The 19,793-nt window shown below is 38.4% G+C and overlaps 1 protein-coding gene across 5 annotated transcripts in view; it reads right to left on the bottom strand.

Annotated features, from left to right (window-relative positions):
* Atf7ip (activating transcription factor 7 interacting protein) overlaps positions 1–19,793 on the bottom strand; it is an 85,750-nt gene that overhangs the window by 51,394 nt on the left and 14,563 nt on the right. Inside the window, exon 1 of one of the 5 annotated variants that reach the window (XM_063286157.1) lies at positions 1,655–18,157. The exons of 3 other annotated variants lie outside the window; for them this stretch is intronic. In XM_063286157.1, the coding sequence (XP_063142227.1) occupies positions 1,655–1,659 (5 nt within the window). In that variant the 5' untranslated portion in view covers positions 1,660–18,157. Of the gene's footprint in view, positions 1–1,654; positions 18,158–19,793 lie in introns of those variants that run through there. One more of the 5 variants, XM_063286154.1, reaches the window with a different exon arrangement.

The following is a 19,793-nucleotide window of genomic DNA, read 5'->3' as shown; positions in this document are numbered from 1 at the left end:
TGAGTGGATAATATAAATTAAAAACAGACAAAACCCTCATTTTTCAGTTGATTAACCCTAAGCTTTGCACTGCTCAGAAATTTGTAGTATTTATTCATGAAAACAGGGCCATAAAAATAATGTTATACAATAAATACTAACAACCTTTCTCACTGTTTACTACCATTTGTCTGATAATACGATGAATTGTCACTTACTTTATTTTTATACCCATTATTTTTCTGTGACTTTAGCCTGACCTCTTTTGTTAGGTCATATTTTTAACATTCAAAATAAAACAAAAAGCCCACCACCTGGGCTGGAGAGATGGCTCAATGGTTGAGAACACTGGTTGTTCTTCAAGAGAACCAGGTTCAATTCCCAGCACCCAGTACTGAGGTGCCTCAAAATGTGGCTTCCCTGGGCCCCAGGCGTACATAGGATGCACTGTGTGTGTGTGTGTGTGTGTGTGTGTGTGTGTGTGTGTGTGTGTGTGTTTCATTCGTGCACACACGTGTGTGTTGTATGTACATGCAGGCAAACACACATATACATAGAATAAATCTGGATGAAAAACTACCAAGAAACTGAATGTTAATTCACACTTTGTTTTAGGGAGTTCAAACCTGCAGGTGCTCACGTACTCGGTATGATTGCTGCTTTGGACAAAGGCGGGTACATGTAACTATTACCAACATTTGTCTCTCCATACTCAAATAAGCCTCTTCCTCTTCTTCCTCATTCCAAATAGGACGAAGGTCTGTAGCATGTCTATCTCAGAGGACAAGTGCACTGTGTGCAGTAAACAACTATAAACTATGAAAGCACAGGGCACTGAGCCCTACCACCTAACAATCTTCTACTGGGGAAAATACAATAAACTATCTTTTCCCAAGACAGCCAGAGTCTGAAATGAAACAAATGCTTTTGGAGTCCAAGCAAACCTAACATATAACTAAACCTGGCACGTCTCATGAGATACATTTCCTTACCTTCCTGGACTGGTAGCTTTAGCACATTTTACCAGTATTCTTAAGTATCTTGCTACCATTATCCTATTTCTGCCACCATTTTAAAGATATCATTTAAAAATAAACATTATTCGGTTTTAATGCCTGCATCTACATTGTTTGAAAAAGGACTTTAGCATGTCTCGTTATATCTCCAGCATTTTAGTATAGGCATATTTTAGAAATGCAAAACTTCTATACCAGAAAACATCTTAAATATGTCAGTGCCATGTGCTTGTAAAGCCATTCACAATATAGTGAAAACTGGAGTGTCCTAGTATTATAATGAACATACACTATACAGTAGAGACTATAGAATAAAGAACACACTAAAGACTATACCTTATATATATGTAACTCAGACCAATAAATAATTTTTAAATAAAAAAGTCTGTTCTTTTAGAAAGCAAAGGTAGTAATCTAGAACATTCTAAGAGCTTCTAAGCTAGCATGCTCACACATTTACACGTAAGTAATAAATGTACCACGTATACAGTGTCTAAGTATCAAAGTATATCACCATTAAAATCAAATGGCGTTTTCAGCCTTATAGAGGTTTGCATGGACAGTATGATTTTTTATTTGAAAAACAAAAGATCCCTTTAAGAGAAACCCACACTCATTACCCCATGCTATGAAAACCCTCCTTGAAATGACAAACCTACCCCATAGGAGCCCCTTGCAGCCATCTTATCAGCTCTGACAGAAACAGAAACTGAAACAATTTGCATAGTCACTGTGGTTGGCTAATGAAAGCAGAGCCATGTAACCAATCAGGAAGTTAGAACTTGGGCAACCATAAGAGGAGAAAATTTAAATCCACCTGGCAACAGCCTAAAAATAGAAACAATATGCAAGCCTAATTCCTAGAACAGATGTGAGCCTAAAAACAAAACTTCCTGGCTGAAAAACCTTAATTTCTTGGAGAGAAAGTCTTGCAATTTATAACACCTAACATTATCTGACACCTTTCACCAAACTCCAAGTATAAATGGCTCCGTGCCAAGTAACATGCCATTGTCTGCTCTTCTGTGTGCACACGTGCATGCACATACATGTTGCCTTTTCCAGGCGAACAGTGAGGACCTGAATCCCAGTTCTAACAAATTCCAGGCTTTCAAGGAAAAAAAAATCCAAATATCTGAACAATACAGCATTTTCCACTACTTTTTGTGCAATTATTTGAGAATGTCATTTATTGATTTTCAAAAGTCTGTTTGTTCTGTACTAAAAACAACTCAAAAAAGCAGACCTCTAAATACAGTAAGGATTTCCATACTCATTTTTTAAAACAAACTTCTATTAATTATTTTACCAAAAGTTAATTAGTATCACTGAGGGAAATTTTGTCAAATATATTTGAACTTAAATAATTTGTACAAAATTTCCATTTTTGATGTTTCAGTTGGTTCCTAGTACAGTGTAGATGTACTTGTTTAAAATTTCTTTAGGTGCCAGCCTGGTCTACAGAGTGAGTTTGAGGACAGCCAGGGCTACACAGAGAAACCCAGTCCCAAAAAGACCAAAAAAGAAAAAAGGAAAAAAATCTTCAGTTGTCCAGATGTGAGACATGTTTCATTCTGAACTTGAAACCTCATGGCTCTTAGCATGTGCGTGCCTTTTTCTCTGTAAATTACAAATTTACTCTGAAAGAATTCTCATTTCTAAAGGTGACAGTCTGTAATCTATTAATAACAACTGTGAAAGAAGAATATAAAGGCAAGGGATTTGGCTCAAAATTAAGAGGGCTCACCAAGCATGAATGTAGCCGTAGGGTTGGATCCTAGGCATGGAGGTACACGGATAATGAGGAAAATTGTAAGACAAAAACAAACAAAAAGGCCGAGAAAGGTAACACTTGAATTTCACTTTAATCAAGTTATAGCTGCCGAAGTCAAAGGTTGTGTCAGAGTCCATTTCTACTAAAACAAGCAACTGCCTCATGTGCTTTCCTTTTTTGTGTGTTTTGGTTTTGTTCTTATGGTGATGGGGATCAAACACAGACCCATAAACAGTCAAAAGCTCTGGAAAACAGATGGTAAATCTACCTCTGATAACACAATGGCTAAACATTAAAATGGAGTTTCATCCAGCATAAAAGCACTTATTAAAGAATTTACATACAAAGTAAAGTCTTTTTCTTAATGTTCTATTCTTGTTTGCTGCATATCCAGAATCTAGCAATATTTACATCTTTTTTTTTTTTTTTTTGGTTCTTTTTTTCGGAGCTGGGGACTGAACCTAGGGCCTTGCGCTTCCTAGGTAATTGCTCTACCACTGAGTTAAATCCCCAGCCCCTATTTACATCTTAATAAAAGGATTAAAATAAAATGTTAAATCATGAGCCCATAAACTATTATTAACCCCATCACAGAAGAAAGCAATATGAATTAAGCAATGAGCTACAAAGTAATTAGGTTTATTCCTCACAAGTGATGGGAGATCCTCTCTGATAAATCTAGATTAATATGACTATTTATACACCTTAGGATGTCTATTGTCATCTACTGTGGTACTAGTTAAACTTCTTTTCCCACCTTTTACTTACATTTGGTCAGTTTTACTTTGAGAAAACCAAGCATTCCTCAGCACCCACAATCGGGAAACTCACAGCAATCTGTGATCCCGGCTGCAGAGGTCCCGGTGGCCTATTCCGACAGCACTCAAAGTCACACACACATACCCACACACTAACAATTACAAAACAGATGTTTTTCATCATTTAAAAGGATAGCCTTTTAGGAATTGGCCTGGTGGCTCTCGCAAAGGACCCAAGTTTGGTTCCCAGCACCGATCTCTGCTGGCTCCCAACTCCAGCTTCACAGGACCCAAAGTCCTCCTCTAGGGGCCAAAGACACTCACAAACTTAAGTGTATGTCGGTGCACAAGACATGCACACACTCTCACACACACACATGTACACACACAAATAAAAATAACTTATAAAAAGATTTTAAATGTTTAACTACAGATAAAAATTCATAAAGCCTTACTGTCTTCCTGATTAGCTCAATTTTTATAAGCCAGATTTCTAAAGACTACATTTAAAACTTCTTTAGTCCCTCAAATTCAAATGAGAAGAAAGAGTATGCCTTTCCTTCCAATCCCATTTTCAACTGCACTTCTGCTCAGACCCCTATTTATAATTCAGACAGAGACAAAGGCTTCACCAGTAGTTGCTAGGCAACAGCAGCATGCTCAGTTTGGGTCTATTGGAGATCTGGCTGTCTGCCACATTAGAGGATTTAACTGAGCCTAGAGCCTCCAGAATTCAAAGAAGCAGATGAGGAGGATGAGATGAGGAGAAAAAGGATGAGGAACAGAAAGAAGAGGAAAGGGAGGCGGAACAATGAGGAGGAATAGAGAAAGGAAAAAAGAAAATAATCAAAGATAGACAGGAAAACTATAAGCCAAGCACCTAGCACCTTATTCAGCTGTTTCCAAAACCTGACAATCCTCAGAAGGTTGACAATCCTGAAGTCCCTCTGCTAATGAGCAAACAATGTAGCCTGGGCGAGCAAACAGGCAAGCGCGTGCGCAGGACTGTGGTTACATCAGACCTTAAGGGACTGGAGGAAACCAACTACATTTACCTGAAATCTATTTCTATATGCTTGACACATTACTAAAAGATAGTCTATTTTAAAACTGCAATAATTTAAATTTAGAAAATGTACTAATAACCTAAACAATTAGAAAGCCCAGCTTTCCTTTCTGAATAAAACTCAGATGGCAATGGATGTTTCAATATCCATTCATTTATGCAAATTAACAGTGGTAAAAATAAAACTTTGTGATGTCAAGATTAGTCCTTAAGCAAACATAGATCATTTCAAACAAAAATCTTCAGCACACAACAGTGTGGTGCTATACTCAATACTAGAAACCCTGACCAACAATCTCAAACCCTTGAAGCTAGAGTAAGAAAAATCTCCACTCAGAATATCAAGAAAAACCAAATGAATTTTTAAACTATGTGAAATACTGAACTATGTAAGACATAAGACTTAATGCAGAAAAATACCTTCCTCTTCCTAGGCAAAACTTGTCAAAAGAAAATTCTAGCCAAAATTTCGCCTACATAATTTTTTACTATAACTGTTAAGAATAATATGTAAAACAAAAAAGTGGTTTATAAAAAAGGGAATATTTTAAGAATTAAAATTGTTTTGTCAAATATAAAAGTTTATGAAAAAGTAAATTATTGTTTAAAATAAGAGTGCAGTAGAATTGTTCATAATGTAAATAAACAATAAGACAACTTTTTAACTAAATGAGTAAGAGTAGACACGAGTCTACATCAAAAAGTCATATATAAAATTATGGAAAATGCAATGGCTTAAAATGAAAATTAAACACAAATTCTGAGGATCATTTAGAAAACAGGAATAGTTACAAATGATTCTGAAAAATAAAAGAAAATTCTCTCATTAGCATTAATGTAGAGACATCATGTTGCTTGCTGTCAGAATTAATCAGAAGCGCTGTTGAGAACAGACAGACATTAGCCCTGCCCAGGTGCCTGACCTTTCTATCTCAGGTTATGCCAGACTGTTTAAAAGAGGAACTTAACAGAATACACAGCTACACTATAAATAACAAACAAGAAAATAAATCACTAAGAAAATAGTTTTCAAAAATAATGGAGCATCCAAACTAAAGAACATTAAACGGTTTTTAAACTATAATTGACCTTTTTTTTTTAAGGTATGAAGAAATTTCTGAAAGTACTGTGTCAAAAATATACTACAGGAGTTAGTAACTCATCAAAAAGAGGCCTGCCTGTGACTATCTGCACTGTTCCTGCCTGACTGGCTGCTACTTAAGGCATACTACTTTCCTTGTGTTTATATTCTCTTGTAGGATACTGGTCCTATAATAATGTCTCTGTACAAATACTCTGATATCATAAGCAGTCGAGAAATATTTTCCTATTTTATAACATTACATTGCCAAACACACAGAAAATTCTGAACACATATGTGGTCATCCAAGTGATATTATCCAAGTATGGAAGAATAAATGCCAAGCCTGTTAAAGCAGCTCACTTGAGAAGAGTGAACACAAACACACGTTCACTTAGACCACTTTGAATCTCCATGTGAAAGTACATTGAGTAATTTCTATTTGACCAGCTAGCCATATTCCACTTACTTACTGTCTTCTATGCTAGTACTAAGGGAGATAAGTGTATATGGCTGTAGGTAGGGTACACTAGATATGCAAAGCCAGTAGGCCACCATTCAAATGACAAATTCACAGGGTATCCCATGTACAGTAAGTACCACTTCCCCGCCTTTATGAACATGAGAATGTTGAGACCTAGGAGATCACACATTTTGTAAAGGACTTCCCCACCAAGCATGCAGACCAACAACAGTTTAAGTCCTCAGCGAGTACATTAAAGGCCAGGCCCAGCAGCATGTGCCTATGATCCTAGCTAGCACTAGAGAGGCAGTGAAAGGAGGGTCCCTGGAGCTCACTGGCCAGACGGAGAGATTCAGGTTCTATGAGGGACCCTGTCTCAAAAAAAATAAAGCGAGAGAGAGCACACTGAATTTCAAGTTGGTGAACATATTTTTTAAATCATATATAGGCAGGTACTCTGTCTAAGAGGCCTATCTTATAATAAGGCAATACAGAAGCTCTGAAAAGGAGGGTCTGACAAAGTAGATGCTAGCCAAATGCTGACCCAAATTAGAGGAGCATATAAATAAATGCTATAACATATTTTTAAAGAATTCAAAGTGAAAATCAAGTAATGCACCCAAGAGATTCACTCCAAGTGCACACATCAGAAACACTAAATAATGTATTTCATATCATACAAAACAAAACAGGGCTCAGAAGTTCAGGAGGAAAAAATAAATCCCCAAACTGACATATACACATTTCTTCCTAAAATCTACAGTAGATACAATCAAAAAACATCTATTAACCTACAATGATAGGGAGATACATAGAATCATATACCACAACAGCCAAAATGTAAAATTCTTATAAATATACCAGTAAATATCAACAGTGAGCTCACATGTGGTAATAAATTTTTCCTAAATGCAAAAACCCCCACAAATAAAATTATATAGACCAGCAGGATAAGGAGATTATCTATTAAAACAAAGAAAGAAACAGATTAAAGAGACAATTTGTAGAAAACTTAAGAGCAAAGCACTACCAGACTATATCCTAAGTAATTCTGCAAAACTCGTCAGATAAAGGCTGATAGCCCAGGTCGGCAGTGGTACACTTAATTCTAGCACAGAGGAAGAGGCAGGCAGATGGCTGAGTTCTAGGCCAGTCAGTGGTATAGAGGACTTTGTCTAAAAAGAAATATTTAGACAGACGGACAGACAGACAGATGGACAGATGATCATGGGTGGACGGATGTTGATGGGTGGGTAGGTGGATGGATTGAGAGTAGGTGGGTGGATGGGGGATGGGTGGGTGGATTGGTGGATAGACAGACAGATGGACAGATGTGTTGGTGGGCTTAATAAAGTTGATGAGGTCAGTTTCTTTTTCTTTTTTAAATGGAGTCCTAATCTCACTAATTCAAAGAAGTTAGCCTACTTAACTGTACTAACCCCAAAACACTAACACAACCAGGAAGGTATACTGTCCATTCAATACAACAAAGGCAGAAACCATGAAAGAAGCTCAAGCACAGCTGTCAAACCGTGAAAACATAAAGGGAAATACAGCAAGCCAGCAAGATGCAGAGAAAGCAGGGAATAGTGATAGGAATGTGAGACATGCAGACTGAGAAATCTGCTTGTCTCAGACATTCACGTAAATTACAGAAATGGAGTCCCAGAAAGGACTGAAGACTTTTAATTTATTATAAACTCAAGATGTGGGCTGGTAAGATGTCTCAGTAGGTAAAGGCTTTCATAATTTGATGACCTGAGTTTAATCCCCAAAACCTACATAGAGCCAGAGGGGAAAAATGACTCTCACCTATACACAAGTATCATGACATACACTCTCTCCCAACAAATAGAGAAATGTACCTCCAAGCTTAAAATCTTCAACAGCACGAAATGGTCACCAAAACCAAAGGTAAACTCCAGAACAGAAATCTAAAGTCAAGGAGAAGGGTACCTACCGCTTCAGAGTAGCAGACTGACTGAACATTAGAGACAGCCTTTTACCACCTAAAAACTAACAATGAGAATGCCCATCCTAAAGAATGCTCTGAACCACATGTTGTATGAGAAATAGTTGTGGAAAATGGAGAATATTTAGCCTAGAAAATACAAGGTATCTTAATGACTTCAGGAACACAGACCTGGGACAGAAGGAATTGAAGAGATGACAAAAGCCAACTTTATATCAAAAGCATCAATCTGCCCCATGCCTGACACAACAGACTAGAACGAGAACAGCGTCTTCATCTTCCAAACCTGTTGGCCATCAACACAAGCTGCCGCACAAGGGGATTCCCTCTCTCCCTCCCTGTCTGTCTGTCTGTCTGTCTGTCTGTCTGTCTGTCTGGAACCTAAGCAACAACACCTATATAGCAAGGCAGTTCAAACTACTCCAATCTGCCCTAACTCGTTTCCAAGACTTTATGGTTCTATGGTATGCTAAATAATTTATTGCTATAGAGGAAAGAGAACTACTACATCTCACACTTTTATCTCCTAACTTGTCCTTAGTTCAGCTTTTTTTTTTTCAGTCAGAGTTATTCATTAATGGACACATGCATTTCTTCACAAGCATACACCTTTCTATCTTTATAGCAATTATATATACACCCTCTATTATACATACATATTTTAACGGAAAGTAGGATGTAATATTTTAGGTGTACAACACAAGAATAACAACGCCTATGTACCATTGGTCAACTTATGAAATAAACTATTAGATATAATGGATATCTTAATTAATGCATATTAAAACTGTGATAACTTTAAATATTTGGAAATGAATTTATTACAAATGTGGAGTGAAAAACTGGACAGTGTTGACTTTGTATAAACGCCTATTGTTAACATGTAGGTCAAATGTGAATGCATAAGCAGTCTGATCTACCATATGTTAACCTCTGTGTTAAATGTAAACTTGACAGTGTGTTAAGGTACAGAATGTCATTTCTCTTCATATACCAGCTGGTGTTGATGTAACTGAGGACATGGTAACATGCCTGGTTCAATGTGTAATATGAATTAATTATATACACGAACAAATTCACATGAAACTCATTTCATTTATTTAGTTCATTTCACTTCAAATGTAATTTCACAATGACATCTCTTTAAAAGACTAAATCCAAATATGGCTCTCAAAATCTCCTGAATATTAACATGAACAACCTACTAAGCCTGTTATTACTATAGCTAAGAAACAAAAAACAAAAAACAAAACACCCAAAGGCAGAGAGACAGCCGGAGCACCTAGGATGAGGATATGTCACAGAAAGGGACCTAAATCTCTTACCTGGGGGCAGCTTGATACTGTAAAAAAATTTCCTCTTCTTCATTTAGGCCACTGCAAACTTTAATCTCTAATGAGATGCCTAGGTTAGCCTTCTTGAGTTTAAATTTCTTATTTGATTCATATTCATTTAAAAAATCTCAGGAACACAATACAATAGTTGGCCACATGTTGTGACTCCTTTCAGTGCTGCACATCTGTTGTGTAGTTTGTGCAGCAAACATCCCATCAATATCCCATTAACCACCAAGAAGCCAAAAGGCTGTCATTCAACATGTCAGTGATGCTCACAGAGCACAATCGCTTCTCTTCAAAAGGACTGTTTGCAGTGACGATGCCTGGAATCCCAATTCTCTGTGCCGCTCTCTATCTGGCCAACTATGGGGTCTGCAGCAACCGCTCGCTCGCAGTTAAGTACCTCCCACCTACCACTAATGGTGTCAGTAGGTATGGTCTCTAAGAGCAGAGCTTAAAGCTTAAAGCACTCAGCTGCTCTCACTCATCCATGGCACTGCCAGTGTTGGACGTCTCATTACTGTGACACTAATGCTTCCACTCTCCTCCATCAGCCCAAAGGCTGAGTTCTCACACATTCCAAAGAGCAAGTCCATGACACATGTTATCTGCTGCCACTGCACAGGCAGACTGCAGTTCCAGCTAGCTGGCGCCAGTAAGAACAATTTACATAAAGCAGACCTTTCTTCATTGCTGGGGAGAAAACCCTCACCATTAGTTCTCCAGCAGGCACTGACTGGTTCTAGAAGCCATCTAGCTAGTTTCCACTAAAAGAGTTCAATTCCCAGGAATAAAACAAAAGCAACTTCTAACATTTACATAACCAAAACTCAACTCCTGCCACATGAAACAATTTAATTCCCAATTTTTTTTAAATCCTTAGCTTACTTGGTCACAAACTAATAAATATATTATATTATATATAATTTAATATTTTCTAATTATACAATCATTAAAACCATAAATTATACCTCATTAAATAAAAGCTATCTTCATTCTTTTAATATACAACTGTTTTTTCAAGTTTTATTAATGAATAAATACAAATTTCTGAAAGCAAACTTGCTGTTAGCCACATTGACAATTCTCCGAATAAGATGCACATACCTATGTGCCATTATTAAGATGGTCAAGTAAATCAACATATTTACACCAACTAACATTACTAAAGTATGTTCTTTCCTCCTACCAAAACAAGGATATATTGAATTACAAATGTCAACGCCATAATTCCTGTCAAAATTATATGGCTGATTTATCATTTCCGTTAGCCAGGTCTTTGTGGGCAAGCATCAAGTCACCACCAATGACTGTGGGTCCCTTGGTTTCAACTATTTTTAGTTACCTTATGATTTACTGATAAAAATTCTACAACTCCATTTACTTGGACTTTACCCCACTTTAAAAGTATAAATGACCTAAGCTATAGTCAAATCCACAAACTACATTCAGATTAATAAACTAAAAAGTATGTAAAATGCTAGGGACGATCTCAAAATACATTTTTATTTTTAGATTTATTTTTATAATTTTAATACCTGTATGTATGTATTTTACATATGGGTAGGTCCATGTAAATGCTAGTTGTACAGAGGTCTGACATGTCAGATCCCTCTGGAACTAGAGCTGACGGCAGTTATGAGTCACCTGAGGTGGACGCCAGGAACTGCAAGAGCAGTAAGCACTCCCAGGTGCGGAGCCTTCTCCTCTGACCATGCTCTCTAGCTTTGTCCTTGTTTTTACCTCACTTAAGTTACCCTTTACATAAGCATGAGACTCTAAGCATGAATAAAGAAGTATTGTTGTATAAACAGTAAATGGGAATCTTCTGTTATGCAGACAACCGTGTTACCTGTGAAAGATAATAACTGAAAGGACATGGTAAGTTCTTCTGAGACAACCACATTGTCCTTCCAAGACCTGTCACCCTACCCACTCCACCCCAGCAGACAGCAAAATGACAGCAAACTACAAGGAGACTTCAGAGTCAGCCACACACTTAATACTGGGGAGAGGGGACACACAGCTCTGACACCAGCTTAGCTTCGGAGGCTTTAGTGTCTTAGTCACTGTTCTATCACTGTGAAGAGAGAGATGCCATGACCAAAGCGATGAATAAGACAAAGCATTCAATGGGGGCTTGCTTAACGTTTCAGAGGCTGAATTCATTATCATCACGGTGGGGAGAAGAGCAGCAGGCACAGTGCTGGAGAAGGAGCTGAGAGCTATGTCCTGATCCACAGGTAGAGAGGGAGGCGCTGAGCTTCCATGAGCTTTTGGATCCTCAAAGCCCACTCTCCTCAAGGCTTCCTCCAACAATGCCACACATCAAACAGAGCCACTCCCTGGTGACTAAGCATTCAAATATAAGAACCCATGGCCATTCTTATTCAAACCACCCATCCTGGTCCCTCGCCCCTATAGGCTTCTAGCCATATCATAAGGCAAAAACGCATTCAGTCCAACTTCAAAAATCACCATAGTCTATCACAGTCCCGATACTGTTTAAATGTCAAGTCTTCGAGACTGAAGGCCCGCTCTTAATCTTAACGTCCTGAAAATCAAAATCGAAAAGCGGATCACACACTTCCAACACATACTGGCACAGAATATACATTATCATTCCAAAGGGAGGAAGGAGAACATATGAGGAAATACTGGAGCAAATCATAACCAAAAACTAGCAGGGCAAACTCCAAATTCTGCATTTCCAACTCCTTTTACTGTTGTCGAGTCTGCAGCTCTCCTTGGCAGGTGTGCCAAGACTAGCATCTCCAGCATCTTTGGGTCTCCAACGCAAGCCAGGTTTTACCTTCACACCTTCATGCAATGGCCTCCCTAGGCCTCCATACAGGACACCCTCACACATGCCCAGCCTCAGATTTCCTTAGCACTACAGGGAGATTTCACAACCCTTTCTTGTATCATGAACTCTAATGCCAGAACTACATGGCTGAAGCTGCCAAAAAGTTATGCTGCTTGCTGGGGCTGGAACTTGGCATCCCTGTTCAAGAACACTTACATCAGCTTTCTGCCTTCCTTGCTGAAGTTTTTCTTTAATTCCTTTTCAAAAGTCAGAGAGTGATGTGGGTAAGATGCTGCCCTGAAGTCACCACTCCATTTAGCAACAGGTTTTTCTTTAAACTTTCTCTCTCCTTGAGCACAATACTCAGCTCCACCATTAATTACTTCACAGTGCTCCTTTCTCACCACAAACTGTAAGTGTATTTCCTTGTCCAGCTTGTTCCTTTACATTATAGATCTGCACATGAGGAGCCACTAGTGATCACACAACAAAACCAATAATACTAGAATGTCTTGAAATCTCCTCTTCAAAGGCCATTAATCCAAAATTCTTCATCCTCCGGCAGGTTTTTCAGACAAGGGCATTTTCTTGGCTAAAATATCACAAGAATGGTATCTAGGACTTACTAATATTCTTCCCTTCTTAAATCTTTCGGGGTGTGTGTGTGTGTGTGTGAGAGAGAGACAGAGGCAGAGACAGACAGAGACAGAGTGTCGAAGTTGTTCTCAGCACAGAGTCTGCCATGCTCCTCCCAGTATGGCTCATTAAGTCCCACTTAAAGCAGTCAAGTACTTACTAAGCCAAAGTCCTAAAGTCTTCCAAATTCCTCCAACAAGCAGCATGGTGAGGCCTATCACAGCAACACCTCCACACACACACCCCATACCAACTTCTATATTACTCATTTTTCTATTGCTGTGAAGAGACCATTGACCAAAGCAAAGCAACTCTTATAAAAGAAAGCCTTTAACTGGGGGCTTGCTTACCGTCTCTGGGTTTAATTCACTATCATGGTAGTGGGAAGTATAGCATGGCAGGCATGATCCAGAGACAGAGACTCTGGGCTTGGCATGGGCTTTAGGAATCTCAAAGCTCATCCCACTCATAACACACCTCCTCCAGCAAGTCACACTTAACTAATCTTTTCAAGTACTACCATTTCCTAGTAACTAAGCATTCAAATATATGAACCTACGGGGACCATTCTTATTCAAACCACCAGGTACAATGTATTTCATTTGAGCCCAGGTTGGCCTTAAACCCAGTATCAGAGGTTCTTGATCTATAGGTTTTGCCTTCTGGGAGTCCAAACACCCTTTTGCAGAGGTCATAGATCAGATATCCTCCGCATCAGATATTTACATTACAATAAATAACGTTACAGTTGGGGGTCACTACTCCATGGGGAACTGAGTTTTAAAAGAGTTGCAACATTAGGAAGGTTGAGGACTGCTGCACTAATCTTCTACCTCAGCTGTCAGGTGCTGGGGCCAGAGGTCTGTGATTCTGACTCCAGCCTCTCAGTTTTTAGGTTGTCTGCTCTCCCTCTTTGTACTTGGTTAAGCATCCAACTTTAAGTTTAATACAGCGTAAAATACAATGCAAATTATAAGCACTTATGTATTATTTTAATATCAAATGAGCTAATTAATCACTTGCAGTGAATTATCAGAATCAGCTCATCATTCCTGCCTATTGACAGTGCCAAAATAGAGGACTGGTGATCCTCTCACGGCCACTTCAGCCAACAGCAGCAGAGGAAGCAGAGGACTGACATCTTAGTTCCAGTGCACCAACACATGAATAGTTTTGAGGGATACAATGAAAAGAATTGCTTGACACAATTGAGAGACATCAAAATAAAATGAGCTTAAATTACATTTTATGAAAACTGGCAAAAATTAGTTTATCACACTGATTTTTAAAAATGTCTAGACCCTCTGACTTACAGCTTTTATACTATGGAGGACCAAGGCTAGGTCCTATAAAAAACAGTTCTTGGACCAAACGTTTATCTAATGTGATGATGGTTTGTATATGCTCAGCACAGGGAGTGGCACTATTAGGAGGTGTGGCCTGTTTGGAGTGGGTGTGGCCTTGTTGGAGTGGCTGTGTCACTGTGGGTGTGGGCTTTAAGACCCTCATCCTAGCTGCCTGGAAGCCAGAATTCTGCTAGTAGCCTTCAGATGAAGATGTAGAACCCCTCAGCTCTGCTTGCCCCATGCCTGACCGGATGCTACCATGTTCCTGCCTTGATAATAATGGGCTGAACCTCTGAACCTGTAAGCCAGCCCCAATTAAATGTTGTTATAAGAGTTGCCTTGGCCGTGTGTCTGTTCCCAGCAGTAAAATCCGAAGATACCCAGTCTACTCGCAAAGCCAGGACTCTTGTTTGACATTACCTTTTAGTCTTGCTAAATTGTCTAAGCCAGCCTCAAACTTAGAATCCTTTTACTCCAGGTGGTTAACATGTACTTTCTAATTCTTTAATCATTTCTAGTGGTCAAAAAACAGCACAAAGAGATGAAGCGATTTATCCTGAACTGAATAGCAGCAAGGGCGGGCGTGGCCTCTCCTGACATGTTTGTTAATGCCCCGCTATAACGCATGAACTTCCATGTCTGACAAAGAAGCACCACGGTCACAATTTTCCCAACTGCATTTGGCTTACTTCAGTGACAGGATGGATACACTCAGCAAATGCAGAACTCCCCAGACATCTCTCAAGTTAAATCTCCTCATTAAATTTATACTGCTGTGGTCAACTGATGTGGTTCTTGGTAGCTTCAATTCCAAACTATTATGAATCAACAACAAAACAAAAAAACCCCACTTTGTGAGAGTTCTAACTTGAACTATCTAAGCTCTCTGAACAGAAATTTTCTCCCCAGTCACTGTCTTTGGGCCGTGTGGGAACCAAAGTGGTCTACTTCCTGTACAAGATAGCAACTTCTTCATCCGTTACAGATTTCATTTTTATCTTGAAATCTGCTTCCAAAGGGTATTTTCCTTGGAGTTACCTGTCATTTTATGAATGTCAAGAAGCTGTTGGGTACGGTGGCATATGCCTAATCCCAGCTTCCAGAAGGCGGGAAGAGTTTGAGGCCAGCCTGGACTACACAATAAAACTATCACCCAAAGAAAGAAAGAAAAGAGGGAGGGAAGGAAGGAAGTAGGGAGGGAGGCAGACAGACAGACAGACAAGCAAGCACACCAAGCAAGCAAGCGAACTTGGCTGATGCTCTGGAAAATGTGGGTTCAAATCACTCCACTCACAGTAACATTCCATGTTCACACACAATCAAAGCCATTTTGACATCTGACATGGTTGTTAACTACTAAATGTAAAGAGAGATTTTTTCAAAGCTAACTGTATATTGGCTTTCGTTGTTATCTATGCAAGAAAAGTATTTTATCAAAAATATTTTCAATTTAGAAAAGTTCATATTAGAAAATTCATTATGCATTGTTTAGTTTGGGCAGAAAATTTTGACAAAATGTTACTTTATTTACCAAGCTGCACTTCTGGAATGTGATTTAGTCTGTCCTTCCTCCTCCACACCACTGTCAAAAACAGATGATAGCCAGTAATGTTTTTAAGACAGTGACGCCTTTAACAGAAGACAATCTCAGTCCCTTTATGCACTTGTAATGAGTAATCATCTCGCATTGAATCTTAGGCTGATGTTACTAACTCTACCACTTAAAAAACAAAAATCAAACAAACAAACAAAAAGAACCGGGATTGGAGATCCCTGGCTGCTCTTTAGGGACCCAGGTTTGAGTCCTAGCACTCACATGGCAGTGGACAACCATCTCTAACTCCAGATTCAAGGGATCCAGCATCCCTGTTCTGACCTCTGGGGACACTGCATGCATGTGGTATACAGACACAGACACAGACACCTGTACCCATAAAATGAAAGCAAACCTTAAAATACATTTCAATTAGAAAATCTGCTACCTAAAGTGTCATATCGTAAAGAATACACTTAATTTACATGTTAGATCTCCCTTAGGTTAGGTATAGTACAGCAGACTGTTTTCTTCTGGTTAGAAACTGTACTTTAGATATTTAAGGCTGTCAGCACTCCCATTAACTGAGTACAAAAAGGATTCTAGTGAAACTAGCTGCACAAGTGTCAGAGTGAAAAGGATGGGCTGGAGACATGTTTTATACTTGGTGCAGATGACTGTACAGAAAAACAAGCCTACCACTGCCCTATCTAGCAGCTTTTAAGAGGCAAGAAAATTGGATTTTTAGTCGTACCTGACATTAGATGTTAACTATAGAAATGGGCAGCGGTTAAAGAATAAAAATAAGTCTAGGCAGCTGTCAGTCTGTGGCCACTGAAAGAGAACTGTTCTTAAGGTCCTCATGTGCACCAAGCACAGAGCTTGGCCCTGGATTCAAGTCAGCTCTTGGAGAACCTTATTTTCCCCTTTTTCTTTCTTTTCTTTTTCTTTTTTAATAATATATTTAAGACTCAGCCAGACTACAGCTGAAGCATTTATGCTACGCTTCCAATTCTTTAATAGCAACATTCCATTCAGGATTTACTTATGAATATATTTCAGCATGAATTATGGGAGAAACTCCCCATCTTTTCCCCGACACTCTGATCTAGTCACACATGACAAGGGATGTGACTTGAGAAATAATAAACTAAAGAGATGGGGAGCCAATCAGTGTCAGAAAAGGGATTTGTATTTATGTGGGCACTCTTCATCAATGAACTTTCCATCCCAACATTTCCTTTTGAGACTTACGCTAATTCTTAAGAATAGCTTATTGGGGATTTAGCTCAGTGGTAGAGCGCTTGCCTAGCAAGCGCAAGGCCCTGGGTTCGGTCCCCAGCTCCAAAAAAAAGAAAAAGAAAAAGAAAAAAAAAAGATTAGCTTATGAGACAGGAAAACAGAGAAGGAGAAAAAGAAGAATGGACAATACATGGCCTCAAGAACTCAGTTCCCAGAATATAGACCACGCCCTCAATTAGCCAGCATAATGTCTAACCTGTAGTTCACAGAAAATTTGAGATCTATAACCAATGAAAAATAATCCAAAGTCTGCTTTCTGTTTCTAAGCTGTAAAAATGGGACAGCATGAAAACTTTTAGCAATAGCCTACATAGCCAGAGTTTAGAATTTCCTAATGCATAACTGATCATCTTATATAAAGTATGAGAGTAAATTGTACACTCAGCAACAGAAGGCAAAAAAATGTAAATGCCAGCATAAGCTGCTCCATCATTTCTACTTTATCAGTAGTTTCCTTCCATATTAAAAACCAAATGGCTGCCTTACATCATTTTATTCAAATACACCTATTTTAAATAGTACACGCCCCCTACCCCCATCCTTCTACCAAGATCCCAAGTGCTCAGACAGGAAAAGGACAGTGACAGAGATGGGAGCAGGTTCCCATTCCGGTCTCACTACTGAGCACAAGCTTACAGAAAGCAAGAGCCCACACCCACACTTGCACATGAGTGGATGATTTATATAAACTATCATTCAAATTATTAAAAATTCATAAGTCTACTTGAGTTTAAATTATAAAAAACTAATTATTTTATTTAAAAAAATATAAGCAAGAGCAAGAATAATTTAAATTCATGACAAGGCAGCAAAATTAAACTATTAAGTAGCAGCTCTGACGGTCCAGTGTAGACCTTCAAGAAAAATCAAAAAAGGAAGAAAAGTCGATGCATTTCAGAAGAATTTCAAACTGAATTCCATAATGCGTTAGAGGCTGAGTTCAGCATATAAGTCAACCAGATGTAGACACTAACATAAAATTCTAAAGGTCATATGTGATCTCATTTCATTAAGGTAATGTTAAACAAACACACTACCTTAGTAGTTATTAAATACACTTATGACAAGCAAATTGTATACATTTATTCTATAAAATAGGTACAAAATAGAACTTCATACAGAGCCTTTTAATATGTTGGGAGAGTAATTTTCTTCTCCTTCTGTCCCTCTTTCCTTCTCTCCCTCCCTCCCTCCTTTAATTTGCAAAATTTAATTTGCTGTTTTAGAAGTTGCTTTAGAGCCTCTAATTCTGGTAGGCTGAAGCAGGAAGATTACAAGTTCAAGGCCAGCCCAGGCCACAGAACAATGTTCAAAGCCCAGCTTATACTATATAAGACACTTTTTAAAAATATAGAAACAGAGGGGAAAAACGAAAACTGAAAAGTATAAAAGGTCACAAAAATAAAAATAAAATTTCCTCTATCAAACATATAGGGGCTGGTGAGATGGCTCAGTGGTTAAGAGCACCGACTGCTCTTCCAGAGGTCCTGAGTTCAAATCCCAGCAACCACATGGTGGCTCACAACCATCTGTAATGGAATCTGATGCCCTCTTCTGGTGTGTCTGAAGAAAGGAACAGTGAATATATATATATATATATATATATATATATATATATCTTTAAAAAGCAGGGGCTGGGGATTTAGCTCAGTGGTAGAGCGCTTGCCTAGGAAGCGCAAGGCCCTGGGTTCAGTCCCCAGCTCCCGGGGGGAAAAAAAAAAAAAAAGAACCGAAAAGAACAAACATACAGAACTGTTCTCTATTATATTCATCAAGAACATATTTAAACTACTCCCTTGACACAGTAACAGGAATACATGACAGCATTCAAAAAATAATTTAGTAACTACTACAACTTAAGCAGTGCTTAAAATATAACTGTTCTTCTACCCAAATTATGCAAGTGGAACTTCATGTCCACTTCGGGGAGTGCACAGCAGCACAGGAGCCTGTGACCTAAGCACTGGTGAGTCAGGGGCTCAGGCAAGCCTCACCTACTCAGTAGGCCAGGGGCAAGCAACTGCAGGCCACGCTGAGATTGTGGCTCAAAAAAGAAGAAAAGAAAGAGAGAAAGAGAGAGGAGGAAGGGAGGGAGGGAGGGAGGGAGGGAGGGAGGGAGGGAGGGAGGGAGGGAGGGGAAGAGAAAGAGGATTATTCTCCCAATTTGCTAGGTAACCGTAAAATTGTATATTACAGTAGTTTAGCAAATATTTCTATTTTACAATGCTAAAAACCTTTTTCAAATTTACAATTTGAGTGTTAGCAGTTTTAAATAAATATAATAATGCCACTTAACTAAAACAATATTTATTCTAGCTCTCTAGGTATCAAATTGCATTAGATTTTTAAAAAAAAGTACAGAGGTCTTTACGTAAAACCATTCTGAAATTTAAAATCTAAATCCAAATGTCAATTCAAACAAAAAGCAACTTAAGGAAAATGATACTATAAATATAAATATATATAAATAAATATATATTTACTATAAATAGACAGCATGTGAGAAAGCACTGGAGCATATAGTACAGAAAACACAATATTATTTTTCTATGATTTATATAGCAAATTTCTGTTCTATGTATAAAACTACCATACAATACCTCATTTTAAAAGTCAGAAAATCTTTCTAAACAAGGCTAATTTATGGCTTCTTAAAAAATACCCAATACACTGTTTGAATTTCTACAAATATCTGATGAATTAATTATTAAATACACAAGGAA

Source organism: Rattus norvegicus, chromosome 4 (genome assembly GCF_036323735.1).
Source record: "Rattus norvegicus strain BN/NHsdMcwi chromosome 4, GRCr8, whole genome shotgun sequence".
NCBI classification, from domain to species: Eukaryota; Metazoa; Chordata; class Mammalia; order Rodentia; family Muridae; genus Rattus; species Rattus norvegicus.
Note: the sequence above shows the minus strand (reverse complement) of the source record. Positions and strands in the feature narration are given on the sequence as shown.